At 36.0% G+C, this 23,553-nt stretch overlaps 1 protein-coding gene across 2 annotated transcripts in view; it reads right to left on the bottom strand.

Moving 5' to 3' along the window:
* SPAG16 (sperm associated antigen 16) overlaps positions 1–23,553 on the bottom strand; it is a gene marked incomplete at both ends in the record, with an annotated part of 879,991 nt that overhangs the window by 451,867 nt on the left and 404,571 nt on the right. For both annotated transcript variants that reach the window (XM_079709890.1, XM_079709889.1), the window contains one exon: positions 1,832–1,975. In XM_079709890.1, the coding sequence (XP_079566016.1) occupies positions 1,832–1,975 (144 nt within the window). The remainder of the gene's footprint in view (positions 1–1,831; positions 1,976–23,553) is intronic.

Here is a 23,553-nt window from a genome sequence, read left to right on the forward strand (position 1 = left end):
TAAAAGTATGAGATTAGATCACTCCCTAACACCATACACAAAAATAAGCTCAAAATGGATTAAAGACCTAATGTAAGGCCAGAAACTATCAAACTCTTAGAGGAAAACATATGCAGAACACTCTATGACATAAATCACAGCAAGATCCTTTTGGACCCACCACCTAGAGAAATGGAAATAAAAACAAAAATAAACAAATGGGACCTAATGAAACTTCAAAGCTTTTGCACAGCAAAGGAAACCATAAACAAGACCAAAAGAGAACACTCAGAATGGGAGAAAATATTTTCAAATGAAGCAACTGACAAAGGATTAATCTCCAAAATTTATAAGCACTCATGCAGCTCAATAACAAAAAAACAAACAACCCAATCCAAAAATGGGCAGAAGACCTAAATAGACATTTCTCCAAAGAAGATATACAGATTGCCAACAAACACATGAAATAATGCTCAACATCATTAATCATTAGAGAAATGCAAATCAAAACTACAATGAGATATCATCTCACACCAGTCAGAATGGCCATCATCAAAAAATCTATAAACAATAAATGCTGGAGAGGGTGTGGAGAAAAGGGAATACTCTTGCACTGCTGGTGGGAATGTGAATTGGTGCAGCCACTATGGAGAACAGTATGGAGGTTCCTTAAAAAACTACAAATAGAACTACCATATGACCCAGCAATCCCACTACTTGGCATATACCCTGAGAAAACCATAATTCAAAAAGAGTCATGCACCACAATATTCATTCCAGCTTTATTTGCAATAGCCCGGAGATGGAAACAACCTAAGTGTCCATCATAGGATGAATGGATAAAGAAGATGTGGCACATATATACAATGGAATATTACTCAGCCATAAAAAGAAACGAAATTGAGCTATTTGTAATGAGGTGGATAGACCTAGAGTCTGTCATACAGAGTGAAGTAACTCAGAAAGAGAAAGACAAATACTGTATGCTAACACATATATATGGAATTTAAGAAAAAAAATGCCATGAAGAACCTAGAGGTAAAACAGGAATAAAGACCCAGACCTACTTGAGAATGGACTTGAGGATATGGGGAGGGGGAAGGGTAAGCTGTGACAAAGCGAAAGAGAGACATGGACATATATACACTACCAAACGTAAGGTAGATAGCTAGTGGGAAGCAGCTGCATAGCACAGGGAGATCAGCTTGGTGCTTTGTGACCACCTAGAGGGGTGGGATAGGGAGGGTGGGAAGGAGGGAGATTCAAGAGGGAAGGGATATGGGAACAGATGTATATGTATAACTGATTTACTTTGCTATGAAGCAGAAACTAACAAAAAATAAAAATAAAAAAATAAAGTCAATATAAGGAAAGCCAAAGGAGCATTTATCTACACATTTCAAAATTCAGTGGAAGAGGTGGGGTTGCAGAGAGAAAAGTGGCAGTACAAAGTTGCAAGTTTCATTTATACAAGACGAGTGAGTCCTAGAGATCTACTGTACAGCACAGAGCCTACAGCAAATGATACTTATTGAATACTTAAAAAATTGCTAAGAAGGTAGATCTTACGTTAAGTGTTTTTATAATGATGATGATGATGATAAAATAAAGTGGATGGGAAGAAACTTTTGGAGATGATAGATATGTTTATGGTATAGATTGTAGTGATGATTTCAAGGATGTATACTTAACTCCAAACTTATCAGGTCGTATATATTAAATATGTACACCTATTCATACTTCAATAAAGTGGTTTAAGAAAAAATAAAAGCCAGCAGAGTGAAGAAACAGAGTAATAAACAAATGTATTCCTGGAGAGATCAGGCTGGCTCTGGGAGTTGTGTGTACTGACCTGGGATGGAAGCAGCAATCCGAAAGCCAGTCGGTGTGGCCCAATCCTGTGAGAAGCACATTGCCTTTGGGGAGCCCCACCACCTTCCAGACGCGGTCTTCCCCACAGGAGATAAGGATGTCTTTGCGGGGGTGCGTGATGATGCTACACGGGGAAAGAGAAGAAAAGGTACTTATGGGGAGATAACAGTGAATGATTTCATACTGGGAACAAATGAAATGGCAGGGATTATTCATTTCAGCCAGGCAGGACAGCTTACTCAGAATGCTGGCTCAGAAGCCAGAAGAGCCAGGTTCGACGTCCTGTCTATAGCTCTAGCTTATAGCTTCTTGAATGCCATCAATCTAATTAACTTCACTGGATCTCAGATTCCTCATTTGAAAAATGGGATGGTTGATTTAGGTGAATGCTCATGTCTAATTCTGGTTTGAAACAATAATTCTGTTTTTTTCTTTAAGGGAGGAAAAGTTATGCCAATGAAAATTTGGTTTTAGGATATTTGGACCAGTAGCCATGCTTATTATATAAAAGCAAACTTCTTTTCAGACTATAGTATATCTTAAGTCAGGCATTATCCAGGAAAAGATCATGAATCATAACCACATTATCATAGTTCTATAATAAATTCTATAAACGAAACATTAACTCCATGGTCTACTATCTACACAAAGAAAAGGAGCTCAAATTCTTCATTAATATGCCACTTAACTTTGCTTCAGTCAATGCACAGTACACAAATTACAGTAATGAATTCAGGATGCAAAAGACAATTCCCACTCTATAAAGGCATAGAGGGAATTGAGAAAGAAGTATGTAAAGTTAATGATTAACACATTAAGCAGTATTATTTGAACCAGACTATGATCATTGTGGCTGTTTATTTATTTATTGAAGCTAATCCATTCTAAAATCAACAGTCTAAAAGGTTAATGCCTGATATTTTATCTATGGCAATGCTTTAATCTTATTTATATAGTGTTTCATCTATGCCTTACAATGTAATGGGAACGAATGTGCTGAATGTTAAGCACCTATTAAAATACCAGCCTAAATATTAGCAATGAATGGTTCAGTTTCAACATAGCCATCTCAAATCAAAGATATAATGCATTTACTTGCCTATATAGTGAAGTGAAACAAATAATGACTTAAATAATGACTTAAACAAATAATGACTTTAAAAATAAGAATTACACATTCATTTCTCCCACAGTCCATTCTATGAATGGCATTGTTCCCTTCTTCTGCAAAAAAAGACTTTAGGAAATCAATTTCCCAAAGAAATCATGGTCTGGGTCCATACCTACATGAGTAACTCCACGGCTTACATGAGAGCAAAACTTTTCTCCTTATGGATCCCTTCCAATAACACCATTAAATCCCAGAATTTTGAGCTGAAAAATCATGTCCTTCCATTAGACCTATCCATTTTTGGAAATCTGCTGGGGTCAGTGTTGGAAGTATTCAACTCACAGGCATGTGACTACTATGAGCAGGGCCTTCTTTCTAGTGAAACAGTTTCCCTTTTCTCTAACACTTTGCTGCTCAAAATAAACATAGCAGAAGGGAAATTATTCATTTTGTAATTCATCATAATGGTGGTTTGTGACTTTCAGAAGGCCAATTCAGGAAAGGAATTTATTACAGCTCAAATTGGGAAGAGGATACATTTATAGAACTTAATTAGAAGAAAAATATGATGAGAGGTAAAAAATGTCAGATTGAAATGAATTCTATATTCAAACACACATAAGAAGGCAAACCAAATCCTTGAAGCTACTGAGTATGATGTATGTTAGCTCACAGCTTTCCAGGCAGACACATGCACACTTGACTAGATGATAAATTACCCTCTTTACGTGAAGATAACTAAAATCATTGATGTCTTTACAAACTTTGAAAGGTATGTTTCCAAAATGACTTTTGTGGGGGAAAGCTATTTGTAGAAGTTAAGGAAAAAAAGATAAACACAAACCTATTGGTGGTTAATCAGTTTTGGAAGTGTTTTTCCAGAGTCTTCTGAACCCTTCTCCTTTGAGGGACCCTCCATAACACCTGAACTTCCCGAGAACTGATCCCACTAATCACACTCTCAGGTTTCTCCATGCATATATTTCTTTCCTAACATTACATATGACTTTTTTTCCTAATTATTCTGGACCAGTTTCAGTCAAACACTGGTATTTTGTTCTTTAAAAAGTATAATTTGGGCTTCCCTGGTGGCGCAGTGGTTGGGAGTCCGCCTGCTGATGCAGGGGACACGGGTTTGTGCCCCGGTCCGAGAGCATCCCACGTGCCATGGAGTGGCTGGGCCCGTGGGCCATGGCCACTGAGCCTGCGCGTCCGGAGCCTGTGCTCCGCAACGGGAGAGGCCACAACAGTGAGAGGCCCGCGTACGGCAAAAAAAAAAAAAGTATAATTTACATCATCTGTGAAATTGTCTTTAAGTGATTAGAAATATTTCCAGCGTGTACAGAAGGGAATTTAATGCTCTCGTAAGAATCAATTAACAAGTACTTGTTATTGAGTTAGTCACAGAATAAGTGCACCAGCAAAGACTGGGTCATAGTGATAAAGATCCCCAATCAGGAGTTGCAGATTCTGATTCCGATCATTCCCTGTGGGAGATGATCAAGATGTAGAACACAGGTCAGGGGCCACGGACCAGAAATATTCCCCGAGATACAGAAGTTTAGTGAAGTTGAGTGTCATTATCAACTCCATAATGAGGCACTGGTGTCTGAAATCCTCCTCCTTCTCTCCATCATCAATTAACAATAATAATATCCAACATTGTTTGAAAAGTAAATGTGCACCAGAATTTGTACTAAATCCTTAATTCTCACAGCAAGTAGAAAGAAAGCTCACGAGGGCAAGGGTTTATGTCTGTCTGTTTGTTGTGTACTTGCTGTATACTCACCCCCAACAGTGGCTGGGATATATTAGCTATTCAGTACATACTTGTCATATGTCTGACGGGGGGACTGACTTCAGTACAGTTAGTTTTATTATATTATGACTAAGTAAACAGAGGTTGAGATATTATGTAAATTGCTCAAGTTTGATAATAGGTGGAGGCTGACTTTGAATCCGGGATGCTCTGAATTTGAGGATCATGAATTTAGACATTTTTACTTAGTGTCAGTCTTTCATAGTTTATTATTTATATGTGTGTACTGTAAATATCAATAATTCTTGTAACAGAGATGGGAGATATCATTTCCAGTAAATGTTTAAAGTCATTTAGTCATTATTAAGTCCTGAGTTAAAGAACACATCTAGGAATTTTCAGTGTATATATCAGAGCTGGGTACCACCTGACATAATAGTCTTAAAAAGAGGACCCTACTCTTTACAATAAAATGCTCTGGTCCTGTAAGAGAAACCAGGTGAGTAGCACCCCTTGTACATTCTGATCTACAAAGGCTTTTGTGCTAATATACTACATGTTGCACTTAATAAAGCCATTAATTTGTTCTCTTGTGCTAATATTATGAGTCTTGTATTATTCTTTATGTTATCAGAGGACATTAATGTTTTATTCACCTATTTTCATATAGCACGCTTCAAAGAATAAATAAATATTCTCTTTAAAGAATAGATAAAGCATAAATGTACAAGGATATTTAATAAACATTGATTCCATGGGCTTTTAATTCATTGAGAATTTTCCCAGTATATTCAGGCCTCAACTTCCATCATTCTATTTATCTCTAAATCAGTCTTTTAAAGAAGTTGAAAAATGGGAGAAATAACTAACAATTTATAGGAGTCAGTTCCTCATCTCCAAATGGCATACATTAACTCATTTAATAGTCATAATGCCCCTATGAGTTAGGTCCATTATTATTCCTATTTTGCAGATAGGGAAACTGGGGCACAGAGAGGTTAAATGATCTACTCAAGGTCACAAAGCCAGGAAGTGGCAGAGGGAGGACAGGAATTTGAACAGACTGTCTCCAGAGTCCATCTCTCTCTGGCAAGTGAGCTCAGAACCTCATCCCTTTCCTTTTTTTAAATGATAATATTGGAGAAGAAGCCAAGCTGAAGATTGTCTTATTTTTATCTAGGGAATTTATTGAGATGCATCTTGAAATTCAAAAACACTGATAATTTTTTTTGTCATTTTTCTAATGATGTGTGAAAAGGTTTTAACTATTGTCACTTATTTTCTGGAAGTTGGGCACTGGTTAGGTCCAGAGTGGTGGAGAAATAGATCAAAGTTGATTGGAAAAAAAGTGTACTTATGATCTAAAGCTGAGGTTGGCCAGCGTTTTCTTAAAGGGCCAGAGAGTAAATATTTTATGCTTATAGACCATATGGTCTCTGCCATATACATAACTCTCCTTTTCACAAATAAGGAGGGAATACTAAAACTGACCCATAAGGGTATTGTGCTGTGAGGATAAGTTGGTATATGTAAAGCAGTTGGAACAACATCTAAGCATGGTCAGCTTTCCATAAATATTAGCTTTTATTATTATTATTATTGAACATTATTGCACTTCATTGTAACCTGGCCCTTCATGTAAACTTCTATAATCTACACGTCTCTTTTAAAGATCACAGGTAGTAAATTTAGTCCTTAAAATTGTAAATATTTAGAGAAAAATGATGTTTCCATATGGTTTAGATAGACACCAGACATTGCTATACTTTATTTGATGTTAAATCCTCTGACAAAAATGTAGGACCCACACATAATACTTTCACACATGAACATAAGGAAGCTTTGTGGTGGTCTCTTTCATAATGTGGTTTTTAGGAATGTATTGTGGGAAACAGTGGACAATATGTACACATTGACCCCTCTCCCTGCCTTCATGTACACAGGCAGCATCAAGTAGTTGCTGGTCACTGGGGATGGGCTCTGCGAGGCCTTGGGCATACTGAGATGAAGACAACACAGTTCCTCTCCTCAAGTTCTGTCCACAAATAGCTATGCCTCTTCTAACTAATCATAAAACGATTTTCCTTCTCAAAGATGTCTTCCCGAAGTTCTAATTAATAAGAATAATGAGTTCTTAATATCTTCCTGGCACCTGCCCTAAGTGCCACAAAGTCATTTTACTTTAAACTTTGAATATAACCTTTCTGCTTCCCTTTAACTTACTATTAATTATAATTGCAAGATTCAAAGACAAAGGCCCTGTCACCTCATTCCTAAGTTAATAAGCCTGTGACTAGGGTGAAAATAGTACAGGAAAACATCTGAAGGATTCATAAAAGGAAACTGTGGGTGAATGCTAGTCCTGCTTCTTAATCAAGTCATGTCCTGATGAAGCATCCATAAAATGTTTTGTTAAACAATATACCAGGCATGTTACATAAAATATTACGTTCTATCAGAGATTTTCTCTCTTTTATAATAGGACACATCCCTTATAATAGACCACGTGATATACACTTCAGAAGCTCTCCTCTCTAACTGAAATTGTTCTTCCCGGGAGTGGCGTTACACAAGGATATTTTGGAGGGAATGTGTGGGGGTGTATGGCAAACACTATTAATTACCCACAGAGTCACTGACATAAGCGCCACCGTTAGACTTTTCAGAGAGAAGAATATTAATCTAAAAAAAGATTGTCACAAGAAAGACTAATTAGATACCCCCTTCTTCACTTTAGGTTATTCAGCATTGTAAATGTTTCCTTCACTTCAGTTCACAGGCTCTAATTATTTCCAACACAGAAGATGCTCAGTGGGTTGAAAATGAATCAATATCAAAATGTGTGCCCTGTGAACATTGGGTGACCACTATCTACTTATCCTTAACGATAGCACACAGTCACACGCTGCATATGCTTTTATCCAGCTGACCAGGACAAAAATATACAAAACATCTGTCTGACTACTGCTCAGCTAATAACTTCATCTTATATTTGGGTATGCATCAGGATTTACAAAGCACTCTAACATGCAACTTTTACTCTTTATTTCAACAAATATGGATTAAGAGCCTATGATGCAGTATGCAAAACAGACAGGAGCAGCACTCTCAGGGAGCTTATATGTGAACGTGGAGAAGCAAACGGCAACAATCAAATAACTGAACAGAATAGCCTAGCTATGAGAAAACCCAACAAAATGATATGACAATGATTTGTAGGAGAATGTTATTTTTGTTGTTGCTGTTGTTGTGGAGCACGGGTTCTAGGCACGCGGGCTTCAGTAGTTGTGGCTTGCGGGCTCTAGAGCACAGGCTCAGTAGTTGTGGTGCACGGGCTTCGTTGCTCCGCAGCATGTGGGATCTTCCCGGCCCAGGGCTCGAACCCGCGTCCCCTGCGTTGGCAGGCGGATTCGTAACCACTGCACCACCAGGGAAGCCCCGACAATGTTATTTTTGATGAGGTGGTTACCAGAGTCCTCACTGAAGACATGACATTCTAGCCAAGATCAGAATGGCAAGAAGGAAGAAGCAGTTTTAGGACAATTTAGGGGCAGGTAGTTTCAGGCACAGGTGACTGCACCTGCAAAAGTGCTAAGGCTCGGGCTTCCCTGGGCCCGCAGTGGTTGGGAGTCCGCCTGCCGATGCAGGGGACACGGGTTCGTGCCCCGGTCCGGGAAGATCCCACATGCAGCAAAGTGGCTGGGCCCGTGAGCCATGGCCGCTGAGCCTGCGCGTCCGGAGCCTGTGCTCCGCAACGGGAGACGCCACAACAGTGAGAGGCCCGCGTACCGCAAAAAAAAAAAAAAAAAAGAAAAAAAGAAAAAAAAGAAAAAGAAAAAGAAAAAGTGCTAAGGCTCAAAGGAGTTGGTGTATTCAAGGGACAGAAGAAAGGCCAGGGTGACTACAGAGAGAGGCGAGGACTGTGTTGAGGATGGATGAGGAGCAGGTGGAAAGCAAGGACCAGATCATATGGGGCCTCATAGGCTGAGAAAAAGAGACTGGAATTTATCCTAACATCACTGAATAGTTTTAAGTCGGAGACAGATATATATGAATGATAATTATTTAAAAGATCTCTCCAGCTCCTGTGTGGAAAATGAGAACGTGGGGAGCAAGAGAAAAACCCAAAACAGTAGCTAGGAGTATACAGTAGTAACTTAGATATAATGGCTTTAGATCCATTTAACACACAGCTCCTCATCATTATGAAGGTGTCACTTTAGTATATTAATATTTTTTGCCATTATCCTCAGGAACAGTCAACTCATAGTTCTTCTCACTAATAAAGAACATAAATTATTAAGTGTACTTTAAAAAAGTGCCAAAGTAAAATGGATTAAAAGCCATAAAACAACTGTGTGCACAAAACAATGAAAAAATCTGTCAAAATAAGATATCAGGTCCCATTCTTTTTCAGAAGTCAGCTAAGAAAATGTGAAAATATGAAATATTAATATTTCCTGGGCACTTTAAGTTTAAAAATGTAATATTATAGATTTTATTCAAGACTATATAGGATTTATATTGTCAGGATCTGGAAAGTAGTACCTACCTTTCATTTTTATTAAATAGGTGAGGCATTTTCACAGTTTGTGGCATTAGTAATAATGCCCCAGAGGGTAGTTAGTCATAAAGGCTAACAGTTCCTTTTAATTTTTCTTGTCCAGTGTTCTTCCAACATCATATGTACAGTAAATTTGGAGTTGGGTAAGGTACCAAATAGTCTTCCCCTTGCCTTGCTGCGTGGCTGGTAGTTCTAATCCTAATCATGGGCAAGGGAAGAGGCAGGTAAGATTGTATGTGTGTCCTGGCTTATCTCTAGGGCAATACTATTTTTGTTACCTCTTCTATATACTTATATAAATGCTCCATTGAAATTTGTAGATTTGTATTTTTAAAAGAAAAATTCCCCCAATACATATACAAATGTAAGATTTTCCACCAACACTCAAAGATCATTTGTGAAAAGCCAACATTTATGAAATATGCAGCCTCATAATCTTGCAAAATATACTACCACCTCATCTACACATCTGGGCATCTTTGTTTCATGGCATGTAGGGAGCTCCCACTTTGGTGAGTGCACAAGCCAGGCCGTTTCCCAATTATCTCCCAAATTAAAATCCTTAAGATCAGGGACCTTAAGAAAAGTTCTTTAAATTTTTTATGTTTCTGTTTTCTCACATTAACAAGTGTAATATCATTTATCCTGTCTCCTTCACTTCATTCCTGTTTTATTAAATAAAACAAACCTTAAGAAAGGACAGTCTTAAGCTAAACAATATATAATTTCCATCTTCTCCAGACGTTGTTGCTCCAGAAGTTGTTCTAATATGTGAAAGAAAGACCATTTCAAGATACACAGAGTCAACTAAATGAAACTGATAAACTCCAGAGACAGAGGAATGCAGGCCCCACTATTTTGGTAAATGGAATAAAGATCAATGTAACAGGTCAACTACTTCCAGATTTATGAAAATAGTTCCTGGAACCTTCCTGCTACCTTAGCAGCTGAACATTTTATGCTACATAGTTTTATACACACTGTGTTTCATGTTATGAAATTGCTGTGTAGTTCTTTATGGTTTAACAAGTTTGAAAAGTTACATTACACATTTATATTCTTAAGAAACCCATTTCAATAATAAAGTTTATTTGGTTATTTCATGTTTCAGCAATCTACAAGAATTCTGTGTAGTTATAAGAATTTTCCATTTCCTTAGTATATTAGTGACACAGAGTAGATGCTTTTCTAAGCTTAAGTCAAACATCTTCATGGTAAGAGCTCTATCATGAAAATCTCTTTTCAAGGAGGATATTTAGAAATATAAGCTACATATAATCTAGGAATAATTGGAAGTGTTACCACTTAAAACATGGAATTGAGGTACATTTATACATTGAAGTATAGTACAAAAGTCTGTTCTGAATTTGGCCTAATTTATTAGAAACCACCAAGCCAGTGTGATGATTGTGATGATGTTTAACTCTTTACAACTTCTTTTGGTACCTGTTTGATAAATAAATTAGAAAGCCAAAATGAATTATGTATGGCTGCTTTATTAGTAAGGAATACTGACTAAAATTCAATACTTTTTTACAAAATGAGTTTTGCAATTTAAGAGACATATATTGAAATTATCATAAGTTACATAAATCGTCCTGAGTCTCAATTTCTATATTGAAAAATGTGCTAAGACTGAATGAATTTACATCATCATGTCTCATTTGTGTCAGAGGCCATGTGGCAGAACTGATGGGGACAAGAGTAGGGAACTAATTGGCACTCCCTGTGTGTAGCTGGTGACACTAGAGGAAGCTGAAGAGCACCAGTGAGTGAGCCCCCATCAGTTTCCAGGGGACTGGGGAGAAGGAACAGGGAGTCAGATGAAGGGGACAGTAGTAAGAACTGAGATTATAAAAACACCTTACTAAAGCTATTTAAAAACACAGACAAGTGGAATTCAGTGTTGGTGGCCAGATGTACACAGCCAGAATTGATGAATAAAATAAAAAGTGTAAGTTTACGGGGAGGAATTAGATGCCCAATCAGGCCAAAGTGAGATCTGCTAAGATTTGCTATGGTGGGACATAAATCCTAAAGGGAACAAGGTAGACAAAAATGGATCCACACAATGGCAGATTAAGAAAAGCAAGACACAGATATGAAATGGGTCCTGATAATTGTCCATGTAGTAAGATGCTGCTTCATCTGTCTTTTATTACCATGCATTTGTCTCTGCATCGTAGATGCTACTGACCTCTTCCTTCTTCTACTCCATGTGAAAGAAACAAAACTAAAGAGGTATGTATTGATTCCCTATTCTATTTCCAACTACCCACTTAGGGTAAGAAAAGGGGACAGAGAGAGCAATCCAAGCAGCAACCCGCTACGATTTCAGGTAAGCCTTGGACCTTCTGTTTTTGCCCAGCCCAATATTACAATCAGTTAGAACAGGAGCAACTGCACAGATATTCAATACCATGATTTATTGTCTACCCTGAGTTCTACCAAATCCAGTGGGAGAAATAAAAGATTATGCACCATTCCCAGTTCTCTGAAGCAAACAGCTTAATCAAACCTCCTTTAATAAATAACTCAAATTACTTTTCTTACTGCAGCACTCAATGTCTGTAGCACAGACCCCTCTGGAAATTACCCAGTGCTTCTCCTATACCATAAAGCTCTGCTTCCAGTTATTTTTGCATTATGTGCTTATATTTGTGTCTGTGTATTTGTGTGTGTGTGTGTAGTCTGTTTATGTTTTAACGTTTTGTTTTCCTTAGCGAGGAGAGGGAATCTCACTGCAAGGGCAATCAGGAGAGATGGTTAAGTGTTTGCTGTAGTGTTAACCCCTTAACCCTGCTTGTTTAAATTCCCAAGTCTGAAGTCCTCTCTTTACCTCACTCACAGAGGTAAAAGAATGCATAAGAGTCTTTGGTTCTCTGTTCTTGCACATTCTGCTTTATCTCTTCTCAGTATAAGGTTCCAGTGACCTGTAAAATTTCATCTGATTTAATAACTTCACTTATCTTAAATCTACTTGATATCTTTCCATCCTCTTATACGGCAGATCAGCTGTCCGCCTGGCTCCTGCCCCACACCTTTATCAATATTTCTGGTACCTTAAAGCAATGTTCACACTGTAGGAGATAAAAAGAATGATGTGGGCAGATAATCACGGAAAATACTTCTTTAGTTCATTTTGGGTAAACTTAGGCACTGACAATTCCTAACACGAAGTTGCAAATGTATTAAACATCATTCTTATTCAAGAATACTTTTGCCAAATGAAAATTATTTTGTTGTTAGTTTAACAAAAATACAAAGGATTTCAGATGTCATGATCAAACTTTTTTTTTTTTTTTTTTTTGGCTAAAAACAATCACAGCAATAGTATAGGCAATGGAGTTCTATATAATAGTTACCTTAAAGGTTCTGTGTACCCTGGTCTCTGTACCCTGGACCTGGCACTTGCAAAAATACCTAAACCTCAGTCTCCTGGTATCAGGGTAATGGTGGCCTTGTAGAATGAATTTGAGAGTGCTTCGACCTTTTCAATTTTTTGGAACTGTTGGTGGGAATGTAAATTGGTGCAGCCACTATGGAAAACAATATTGAGGTTCCCCAAAAAGCTAAAAATTGAACTACCATATTATCCAGCAATTCAACTCCTGAGTATATATCTGAAGATAACAAAAACACTAATTCAAAAGTATGCATGCACCCCAATGTTCATAGCAGCATTATTTACAATAGCCAAGATATGGAAGCAACATAAGTGTTCATCAGTAGATGAATGGATAAAGATGTGGCATATATACGCGATGGAATATTACTCAGCCAATAAAAAAGAATGGAATTCAGCCATTTACAACAACATGGATGGACCTAGAGGGTATTATGCTTAGTGAAATAAGTCGGAGAAAGACAAATGCTATATGTTATCATTTATATGTGGAATCTAAAAAATAAAACAAATGAATAAATATAACAAAATAGAAAGAGACTCACAGATTTAGAGATCAAACTAGTGATTGCCAGTGGGGAAAGGGGAGAGGAGAGGCCAAAATAGGGGTAGGAGATTAAGAGGCACAAACTACTATGCATAAAATAAATAAACTACAAGGATACACTGTACTGCACAGGGAATATAGCCAACATTTTATAATAAATTCAAGTGGAGTATAATCTATAAAAATATTGAATCACTATATTGTATACCTGAAACTAATTGTAATTCAACTACACTTCAATAAGAAAAAAGAGTATCATATCACATATTGCTAGTCTAGGAAAAGATCAAAATTCAAAATGTGAAGTTTCATCTCTACTTGTGTGAATTGTTTTTGCACCATTGTTAAGCTGAAAAATCATAAGTCGAATCGTTTAATTTAGGGACCTCTGTAATTAAGTCAGAGTAACTGTAGGCAAAAAAACATATATAAAATAAGCTACTTTAATTTTCTCCCCAGTGAAATGTTAAAGGGCATCTTGTTCTAAGAGGAGTTTCTTTAGGCACTTTAGGCAGGTGATTTTAGCAGGGAGTACACATATACATATACATGTATATAATATTATATCATTATGTAATGTTATACTACATATATTGCATATATGTACATAATATACATTATTTCATACAGTACCATGATAGTTTATATATGTATTTATATGTTCTAAATCTTTCCAAACAGCCTTCAGCTGGTCTTACTAGATTATTGGAAAAATAGTTGATTGCCAATTGTAAGTTCTCTTTTCCTAAAATATAGATGTGAAACTAATTTTTAAAACAATAACTTTTATACAGTCAGAGCAGTTTTTTTTTATATTTATGATAGTTGTTAATATATTTTAACTTGTAAAAAATAATTAAGACACATGAATTTACCTGACTTAAATCATCTGACTATGTATTGCCACATGTAGCTTTTTCTTTACCAAATAACCTTTGATTATTCTTATTATGATGAAACTCCATGGCTCCAATATAAAATATATATAATTAGAAATAATTATTAAAATTATTTTTCTTTTACTTTTGTTTAGCAACATTGATAAAAGTAAAAACAACTATAAGAAGAAACTGGGGGCTCCCCTGGTGGCGCAGTGGTTGAGAGTCCACCTGCCGATGCAGGGGACATGGGTTCGTGCCCCAGTCCGGGAAGATCCCAAATGCCGCGGAGCGGCTGGGCCCGTAAGCCATGGCCGCCGAGCCTGCGTGTCCGGAGCCTGTGCTCCACAACGGGAGAGGCCGCAACAGTGAGAGGCCCACGCACCGCAAAAAAAAAAAAAAAAAAAAAAGAAGAAGAAGAAATTGGATCTTTTCATATATTTGCAACTTAGTAATAGTTTTAATCAAATTTTACATTTATGTCTCTTCTGAAATTTACTTAATTCTATGTAATATAGATAAATATCAGCTTGAACACTGATATTCTACCACCCATTCCCGTATCCAACTCTTCTGCAGTGTAACTTTGCAGTATCTCTCCCAACTCTGAATGTGGGCCATGTGATTTCTACTGCCAGTGAGATGTCAGGAACTGTGGCACACCCAAGAGGCTTAAAGAGTATTTGCGTGATTAGGCTTCCTCTCCCTTTGGCCCTGAATCATCATCTTGAGAAGGATGTACCTTCCCTAGCCTGACAGAGCATGAGAGACACATAGAACAAAGCCAAGATATCCTGATGTTCACCTCACACTGGGTCAGCTGACCCACACACCTCTGAGTGAGTTCAGTCAGGACCAGAAGGACCACCATCCCAGCCCAATACAAAGAGCAGAAGTGCCTGGACGACTGCCTCAGATGCTTGAGCATTAAATACTTATTGTTGTATATCACTGAGAGCACACAGCTTTTTGGGGTTTTTTTGGGGGGGGAACACAGACTTAAGGTAAGAAAAGCTAACTGATACAGGTTTTTGTGTCTTTTCAGATATTCATATTTCAAAATCAGAAAAAAATCTTTCTTTCACATTTTTCCCACTTGCTGCTATTGAAATAAAACATTCTTTGTATATATTAATTCAAATTTATTATTAAACTTTATGTTCATTATGATTAAGAATCTAACTAGGTATATAAAAATAAAATGTTAACAATTAAAAACTTTTTTCCATTTAATATTTTATGCATTTTTTATGACAGTTTGCACAAGATAAAGTGTTTAAACTATTGTATAAATCATAGCATTTAGAGTCATACTTATTGAACATTGGAGCCAGAGGGACTACCATTTGGATATATACCATGTAATACATACATTGTGAAAAATATTTAATTCCAAGTTCACTCTCCATTGCCTCTATAACTTGGGGCCTAATCCTGTGTTTTCAATGTATCTGTATCCTATGACAACCTTTAATTAGGAAAGCAAATCTATTTCAAAAAGGGCTGATTCACTTCACTGTACAGCAGAAACTAACACAACATTGTAAAGCAATTATACTCCAATTTAAAAAAAGTTATATCACATATAGATGAGTGATTAAAAAGTCATTTTCAAAAAATATTTAGTATTTATGACACTGCTTCCTTCTACTTCTAAAAATAGTAAAAACTTGGATATAGCTTTAAATATTTAAAATCAACTTAAAAAATAATCTACGCTTCTTAGAGCCAACACCTTATCCATAATCAATTACCATTACTAACTATTTATTATGATTTCAAGATTTCACTAATTAATAAAACAAGGAGAATATAAAATACCTTTTGTGTAAAAACTGATAAATATGGTGATATTAAATGATATATTTTTCAAATTTCATTTTCTTTGATCTAAAAATCTGGTACCTGTTAGAAATTCCAAAATATTTTGCTGTAAGTGCCTGCAGTCTTGTTAGAAATGAGAGATGACCAAAACCACTGCTTCAATTTATTGCTATCTGTTATAGTCCCTCTTTATCAAGTACCATAGGTTCCCTGTAGTTTTTGTTCTTCTTTTTGACTTTATGATTTCTATCTGATCTTTGAATGTTAATTAGGCTGAGACAGAACTATTACACTGAATACTCCTTCCATCTAGTTTTTTCTATCTGTTATTTCTGGTGTCATTTGGCCATGCTACTACTAAGTTGCTGGAAATGTCAAAGGAGAGAAGTAGAAAATCTTTATGCAAAATGAGTATTCCTTGTTATAACCCCCTGTTCTCTGGCAGTCTGAAGATAAAAGGACAGCAATTAGAAGGCAACTAGTTCCTTGACCTTTAGGTTTTAGCTTTCTTATTCCTAATACTACTGCCACCCAAACCTGCTGCTCTGAACTATGAACAATCTACAACTGTTACAAATGGGTCTAAAAAATTTAACTTATTATAATTTTCACCTTTTAATTATAAAAGATGGCTAGAGGGAAGCCTCTCAGCAGGTCTTGTGTGTTGTAAAGAGGAATTTCCTGTAAAAGTTATAGTCTTGGCCTCTCTCCACCCCATCATTCACTACTTCTGAGGATGTGGGAAAAACGTAACTGCAGGATTGTACGGTAACTCTGGAGTAAAGGGTTAGATTTACAACGGACAGCTTCTTCTAACTTCTGTGTCTTCTCTGGATCAGCCTGCCTGGAGTGAACACACATTTCCAGCTCTTCTGTGTTGTGCTTTGCAAGGATAGGCCCCTGTGTGATAGGTCAGCAGTCACTCAGCATTATCTGTGCCCCAGTAGGTTAGCCTATTCCTAAGAGTGGAGTAGTAGAAAGCCCATTGTGGCAACACGTTGCAATATCCCTTTAATCTAGCTTTTATCAGTAAAAGCTAATATTTTATCTCCATCTTTCAGAGTCCTATGTTTAACACCCAATCGGTTCTTGACTTGATCAAGGAAAGAGGGTTTTTATTTCCTGGCTCTCTAAATTACAACTCTTCAGGAAAAAACAAGCACTAGCATTTGGAAGACTAGAATAACATGGTTTTCATAATCTTGGGGCATGCTGAATTTGATCCTAACAGTTTTAGGTAGCTCCTAATGGGCCTTGTGCTTTTAGGTTTGTGGCTGCTTTTTTAGACTTATAGAGGATGGTTGTGACTAATGTGGGACAAATCCACAGACTAGGAACCATGAATTGTATGGCTGTCTGTGACTAGGTTTATGAAAAATCTTCTCAAACAACAGGAAACATTAAACTCTAAAAATCAGATTTTTCCCTAGAAATTACTTATAAAAAATGTTTTCTTGAGATATACAAGAATCAAGGTTTTTCCTTTCTATAGTTTTCTTAAGACTTCTAAAATAATGTTCTTCATACTTTGAACAAATCATCTGGGTTACCTGTCTGTACATTTATTTTCTCATTTATAGAACATGAATGTTGGGGAATTAAATAGAATTTAAATTAAATTACATAGAAAGCATTTAGGAAAGCACCTATCACATATTAGGTGCTCAATTAAATGTTGGTTACTATTATTTTTTCATTATTTCCACACTTACAAATCACTTTCAAATTTCTCAGAAAATTTATTTTTTTCTAATTTTAAGCCACATAATAATTGGGTTTTAAATATCTATTTTATTTCATATCTAAATTCCTCAGACTTATGCAATGTTGAAAGTGTTTATATAACTGTTTGGAATATTAATGAAAAAAAGTCAGATGGTTACCTGTTGGTGTTTTCCAGTCTTTTAATGCTCACTGGAAATGTAGACTCTAATGGAAAGAAGCTAGAGATAGATTCTTGCTTCACACCAATCCAGGCAAAGAACTGTCTCTATAGATTTTTTGCTAGGTCAGGTTATGGACAAAGGCTGTAAAAGATCTAAAACTGTTGATGAGTACTTTGCTGCCTGCATGTAACACAGAATGGTTGGTTTTCTAGTCCCCCATCTGACAGCAGTAACATACGTTTTCCCTATCTTTGTCATATCTAATTATGAGAATTACTGGTTTTAACAGAGGCCAATGGCCAAGAATGATGATGAATGTTATTTTATATCAACATAATTTTAAAGTTACTTAAGAATATTTTTTCAGGTAAGTTAGTTTTCTACCTCAGCTTTCTCTGGAAATACAGAAATCTTACATGTCATCAGCTGGGCAATGTTTACCTCCCCATTCAATGGCAACCCACATGCAGAAGGAGATGAACCCACCACACTAACAAATTTTCCAATGAGCAGATATTCCATAATATTTAGTTTTGGACCTTAACAAAATGATCCTTTGGCAAGCAAGGCATTAAACCTAATATATTCAACTCCTTTTTTTAAACAATTCACTTCTTATTAAATTTATCTAAGTGGCAAAATATGCAAAGGAATTGAATGCTTATTTACAAATTATATATGTAATTTTTTGGTTAAAAAATACAGACATCTCATTCCTTACTATTAAATGAATCATGAAAACAAAAACAAAAATACAAAAGACAAATAAACACCAAAGAGTTCCTAGGAGACTGCCAAGAAAATAAGTCTACTTTCAAAATATAAGTGTACACTGGATGTACCATGGTAATAATAAACGTTATTCAGATTACGTCTTTAGTCCCTTGCTTGTATTACCAGTAGATTGTTCTCCACAGGCAAGAATTCCATTTCATAAGATTGTAAACTTTCTTAATTCAGGAAAGAAATAAAATTATAACCTGAAGAAGAAAATTATTCAAAACGCACAATTCTTAACTCATGTATTACATGGAATGTTATGATGCTTTCATATTTCATTAAAAGGTTAAAAAAGGTTATATGATACAGACCGATTCTACAAGACTATAGAAATGAATATGATGCTTAACCATGAATTTAAAAATCATTTAGTAACTATATCGCATCCCAGTTTTTGGTCATTAAAATATTCTCTTTCCTATCATTAGGAGAAAGTGGATCCTGAAGAACATAGAGATTCAGATAAGTTTTTTTCTTATTAATACAACCTAGATTTCGGTTATATGAATATTTGTGACACTATTCAAAGCCCCAAAATAGTAAAGTACAGAATTTATTAGGGGTTTGAAGGTCTAATAATGCATGTATAGTTTGACACAATGAACGCAGCTATAATTACAGTCTACAAGAAAGAGTATTCCATGTACATAAAAAATAAGTCCTCAATTACCAAAAAGGCTGCATTATTTTCATTAATTTAATATAACTCCACTTTAAACCTGAAAGTAATGAACCTTAAAAATACATCAACAATTAAATCAAAACTGCAAGCATGAAAATAGTAATGTTAAACCCATGTAAATTATTGTTACAGTTAAGTGATTTTCAAATTTTAACTCTATTTCCACTAAAGTGATTATTTCACTCATTTTATTAAGGAAGGGATTTCTTCAGAAAAAAATTAATGGCACTAATATCCATCACACAAATAGTCAAGCTATTAAGTAGACCAAAAATCTAAAATGCTCTTGTGCCCAATCAGCTTCCCACCAGGAGAAGCAACAATCTTGCCAACCCAAGTCTGTATTTACCTCTCCATTGTTCTTGCCCTTTAATCCACAACTGTCATGCTCATCGCTACTTTTTCAGGGGTGGGCTGGGTTTGACAAAATGTCTATCTGTCATCTCTCATCTTTCTAAGGGAAATTGATCATAAAACAAAAGCAAAAAAAGCACAATGTTTTCTTCCACCAAACTATACCACTCTCTGACTCACAAACAAGCTTGATAATACATACAATGTTCTTTTCAACCTTACTGTTTTCCTTCCACTGCCTAATACGCACTATTAAATACACTCGTTCCTCCATAAAACACACACTACCATACCCTTCTTCTCACTTACCAATCCTAGCCCTATTTGAGACTTAGAAATGCTATTTCAAAGATTACCTCTTCCTCAAGAAGCCTTTCTTGTTTCCTCTAACTGGTTGACTTCTTCCACATTTGAACCTTCAGCGTGTTTTATAGACATTTACAGAATGTACCTTAGCCTGCCTCAAATGAACTTCATCTTCCCAAATTAGTAAATAGTAATCAAATTTCCTAAATTCTAGGTGATTTTCCAAAGTCAAACAATCACTATTTTATTTCTCATTCATCTTTTAAATTACCTCTTATCAAAAGGGAAAACAATGCAAGAGTTTGTCACAGACTGGAAAAAAAGAATGTTCTCTTCCATTTTGGGTAGCTCAGGGCTTCCTGAACAAGCACTGTCAATTTCAGACTTCTTGTCTAGCATCCAGCTAACCAAACAGTATCATATTCTCTGTATGGTTTTGTCTCAATTGTCAAGGTAACTGTCTCAATGTTTTCCTTCACTGAGTAATAGAGACCTGACCTAAATATGGTTATTATTAAAGTTAAGTGATTACAAATTTAAATTCCTTCTCTATCTACTTAATTTCCTATCAACATTTTAATGCACATTCCTAATTTTCAAGTGTGAAAAGATTATCCCAATTTGAAACAACAACCAAAAATATGGCCTCTTTCAGAAATGGCCTGGTTTAGAAACCCTCAGGAACCTAAAGAGTAATTATAACACTGGAATATGAAAAGCTTGCTGAGCATATGGCTTTCTCTTAAGAAATGCTGCCCAAAGTGTTCTTTTCCTACCTTTTCTGTTTATCTCTTCCTTTTATTTATAGGAAGAGCTTTCCCCTCCATTTCCCCTCTTCATCTGCCTTCTATAGCTGTTAGCAGGAAGTCACAAATTTCATTTCAGAAAAGATGCTTTAAATGGTAGCTCATGAGAAAGTGAGTAATTTTCCACTATAGGACTGTACTGTAGTATAATCAACCCTTGAAATTTCATTGATGGATGACATGATTGGATGCGTGCCACACACTTTACACATCAACTTTACTGCTGTGCAACAATAATCTCACATTCCACATTGTGAAATATGTTCTCTTTTAAGGAAACTTGCAATACATAATAAAAAGATCTCATTTCAGAATTGTTGGTTTTGGCTAGATACTATCTGTGGGAGAGCTTGCAAAATGTTTTAGAATTTTGCTACCTGATTAGCCTGTATAAGTGGCAGGATCATTTATTTTAAATCACTGTTATGGCTAAGATCTTGATAGAGAAAATCTATTGAGATATTCGACATTTTCTTAGGGATTATTTGTGACTCCAATACTGGTTTTTTTTTTTTTTTTTTTTGGTTAAGAGTATGAAAAATGTTTCCTTATATATAGAGGAAAAGTACATTTTTAATAATTTCATTAAAATTCTACATTGCAAGTATTTTCTTTTTGAATCAAAGAACAGCAAGAAGAGTAAAAGGCTCAACTAATAATAAATCTGGTGACCATTCTCCCTGTCTTTCTGTAGAAGTGCTACGCAGCTCAGTATTTTAAATAGGATGGCAGCTGAAGAACTGTGGTATCTATAGTAGAGTTAGCCAATCCATCTGACAGAAATTACTCATTTAAATTTGTATTTCACAGTTTCTGAGGATTGGCTCCCCCAATCATTCACAATGTCATTTCTCTTTCTTTTCTTCACTACAGAGCTTGGAAATGTAAAACACCTTCCTGGATTTTCTTATAGTAACAGTAACCATATGACATAGTTTTGCTCAATGAGATATGGACTGAAGTTTTTGGCAAAGAGATTCTTTTCTGCAAGTAAAAGCAGGGACAAGGACAAAGCTCTTTCTTTGACTTTTGATTTCTGCCCTTCGCTCTATTCATTTTATTTTATTTTTCCTGCCAGTCATGAACATGATGCCTGAAAGTGTAGCAACACGTTTTGTAACCATGAGGACAATAGCAACACACTAAGGATGACAGTCCTGAAGGAAAGAAGGAGTCAAATTCCATTATGGTTTTGTTGAGCTGGTCTGCATGAGATAAATGAATCCCTCTATGTTTAAATGACCATTAGTCTCATGTTGCCTCTTGTCAGCTGAACACATTCTAACTGATATTCCATTTGGCACTTGAAAAGTGCATTGCTGTAGTGTCAGAACCTAAAAGATGGAACTGCTCTAGTGGAGAAGACACATGTTAAGGACCTAAGAATTTTAGGCTAGAAGGTTAATAACTCTGGTAACATGATGGTAAAAAATGTGTTCAAGTCCACATATACTATATGCAGACAGCATACTTATCAACAGGACATATCAATGAATATATACTTGTGTCCTTGTTATAGTTTTTAAAAATTACTAACTCTGAAGCTTAGAATGGTTGGATACCCAATATTCACATTGCTACCACTTCCATAAAGACAATGAAGCAAAACCATCAAGTAAGAAGGATAGAGGATGTTATTCCCTGGGTTGCCATATATTCTCAAACTAGCAGTAGCCAAATATTGATAAATGGACTTAGTCTTTGGCCATGGATGGTCTTCCCTCTTCAAGGAGCTGCTGCTTCTTCAGGGCCCTTTGAGCTCTTTTCAGATAAGCACAAACTGCTGATCACTAATGGGGCCTAAGGATACATAAACTGTTCAAGGACTGTGGATATTTGTATTTTCTATTGCTGGTGTAACAAATTGCCACAAACAGTGGCTTAAAGCAACACAAACTTATTATGTTGCAGTTCTGAAGGTCAGAAGTTTGTAATGGACATTACTGGGTTAAAATGAATGTGTTGCCAGGCTGATTCTTTCTGAAGGCTCTAGGGGAGATTCCATTTCCTTGCCTTTTCCAGCTTTTAGAGGCCACCTGCATTCCTTGGCTTATGGTTCGTCCATCTTCAAAGCCAGAAGTGGAGCACCTTCAAATTTCTCCCAGGATCTGAAGCTTGTTTCCATTAGCACATCTCCCCTGACTCCTGCTTCCCTCTTTCTCTTATATGGACCCTTGTGATTACATCAGGCCCATCCGGATAATCCAGAATAATCTCCTGATCACAAGATCCTTAATTTAATCACATCTGCAAAATCCCTTTTGCCATATAAGGTAACATTCTCAGGTTCTGGGGATTAGGACACAGTCATCTTTGAGAGGACATTATTCTGCCTACCACAATATTCATTTTTATTTTTGGCAAAAAATAAAGATGGGAATTCTAGTGATTTAAACATTGCCAAGAAAATAACCCAATGCCCTTAGCTACAAAATAGCAACATTATACTGGCATTGTAAGGAAAAGTACGTTTTAAAAATCCATAAAACATTCTGAGAGGTAGAAATAACTTTTGCAGATTTAAAAGTGACCTTTGCATAGAACAAATACAATTTGGCATAACTGGGATTCATTTATGATTTTCAATTAGGAAGAGTACAAAAGTTGTCAGGCTATAAATTATATTTATTTTAACATGCATTAAGATAACAAAAAGAATTTTTTTTATACTTGACCTAAGGCCTATATAGCAAATAGATTAAATTTTCTCCAACTTAGCTTCTTAGCACAACACTAAACTATTATCTATTATGGTGACCCTCCAGGTAAACAGGAACATTGTATGGGCACAGAAATAAA

This window comes from Hyperoodon ampullatus, assembly GCF_949752795.1.
Source record: "Hyperoodon ampullatus genome assembly, chromosome: 8".
Classification (NCBI taxonomy): Eukaryota; Metazoa; Chordata; class Mammalia; order Artiodactyla; family Ziphiidae; genus Hyperoodon; species Hyperoodon ampullatus.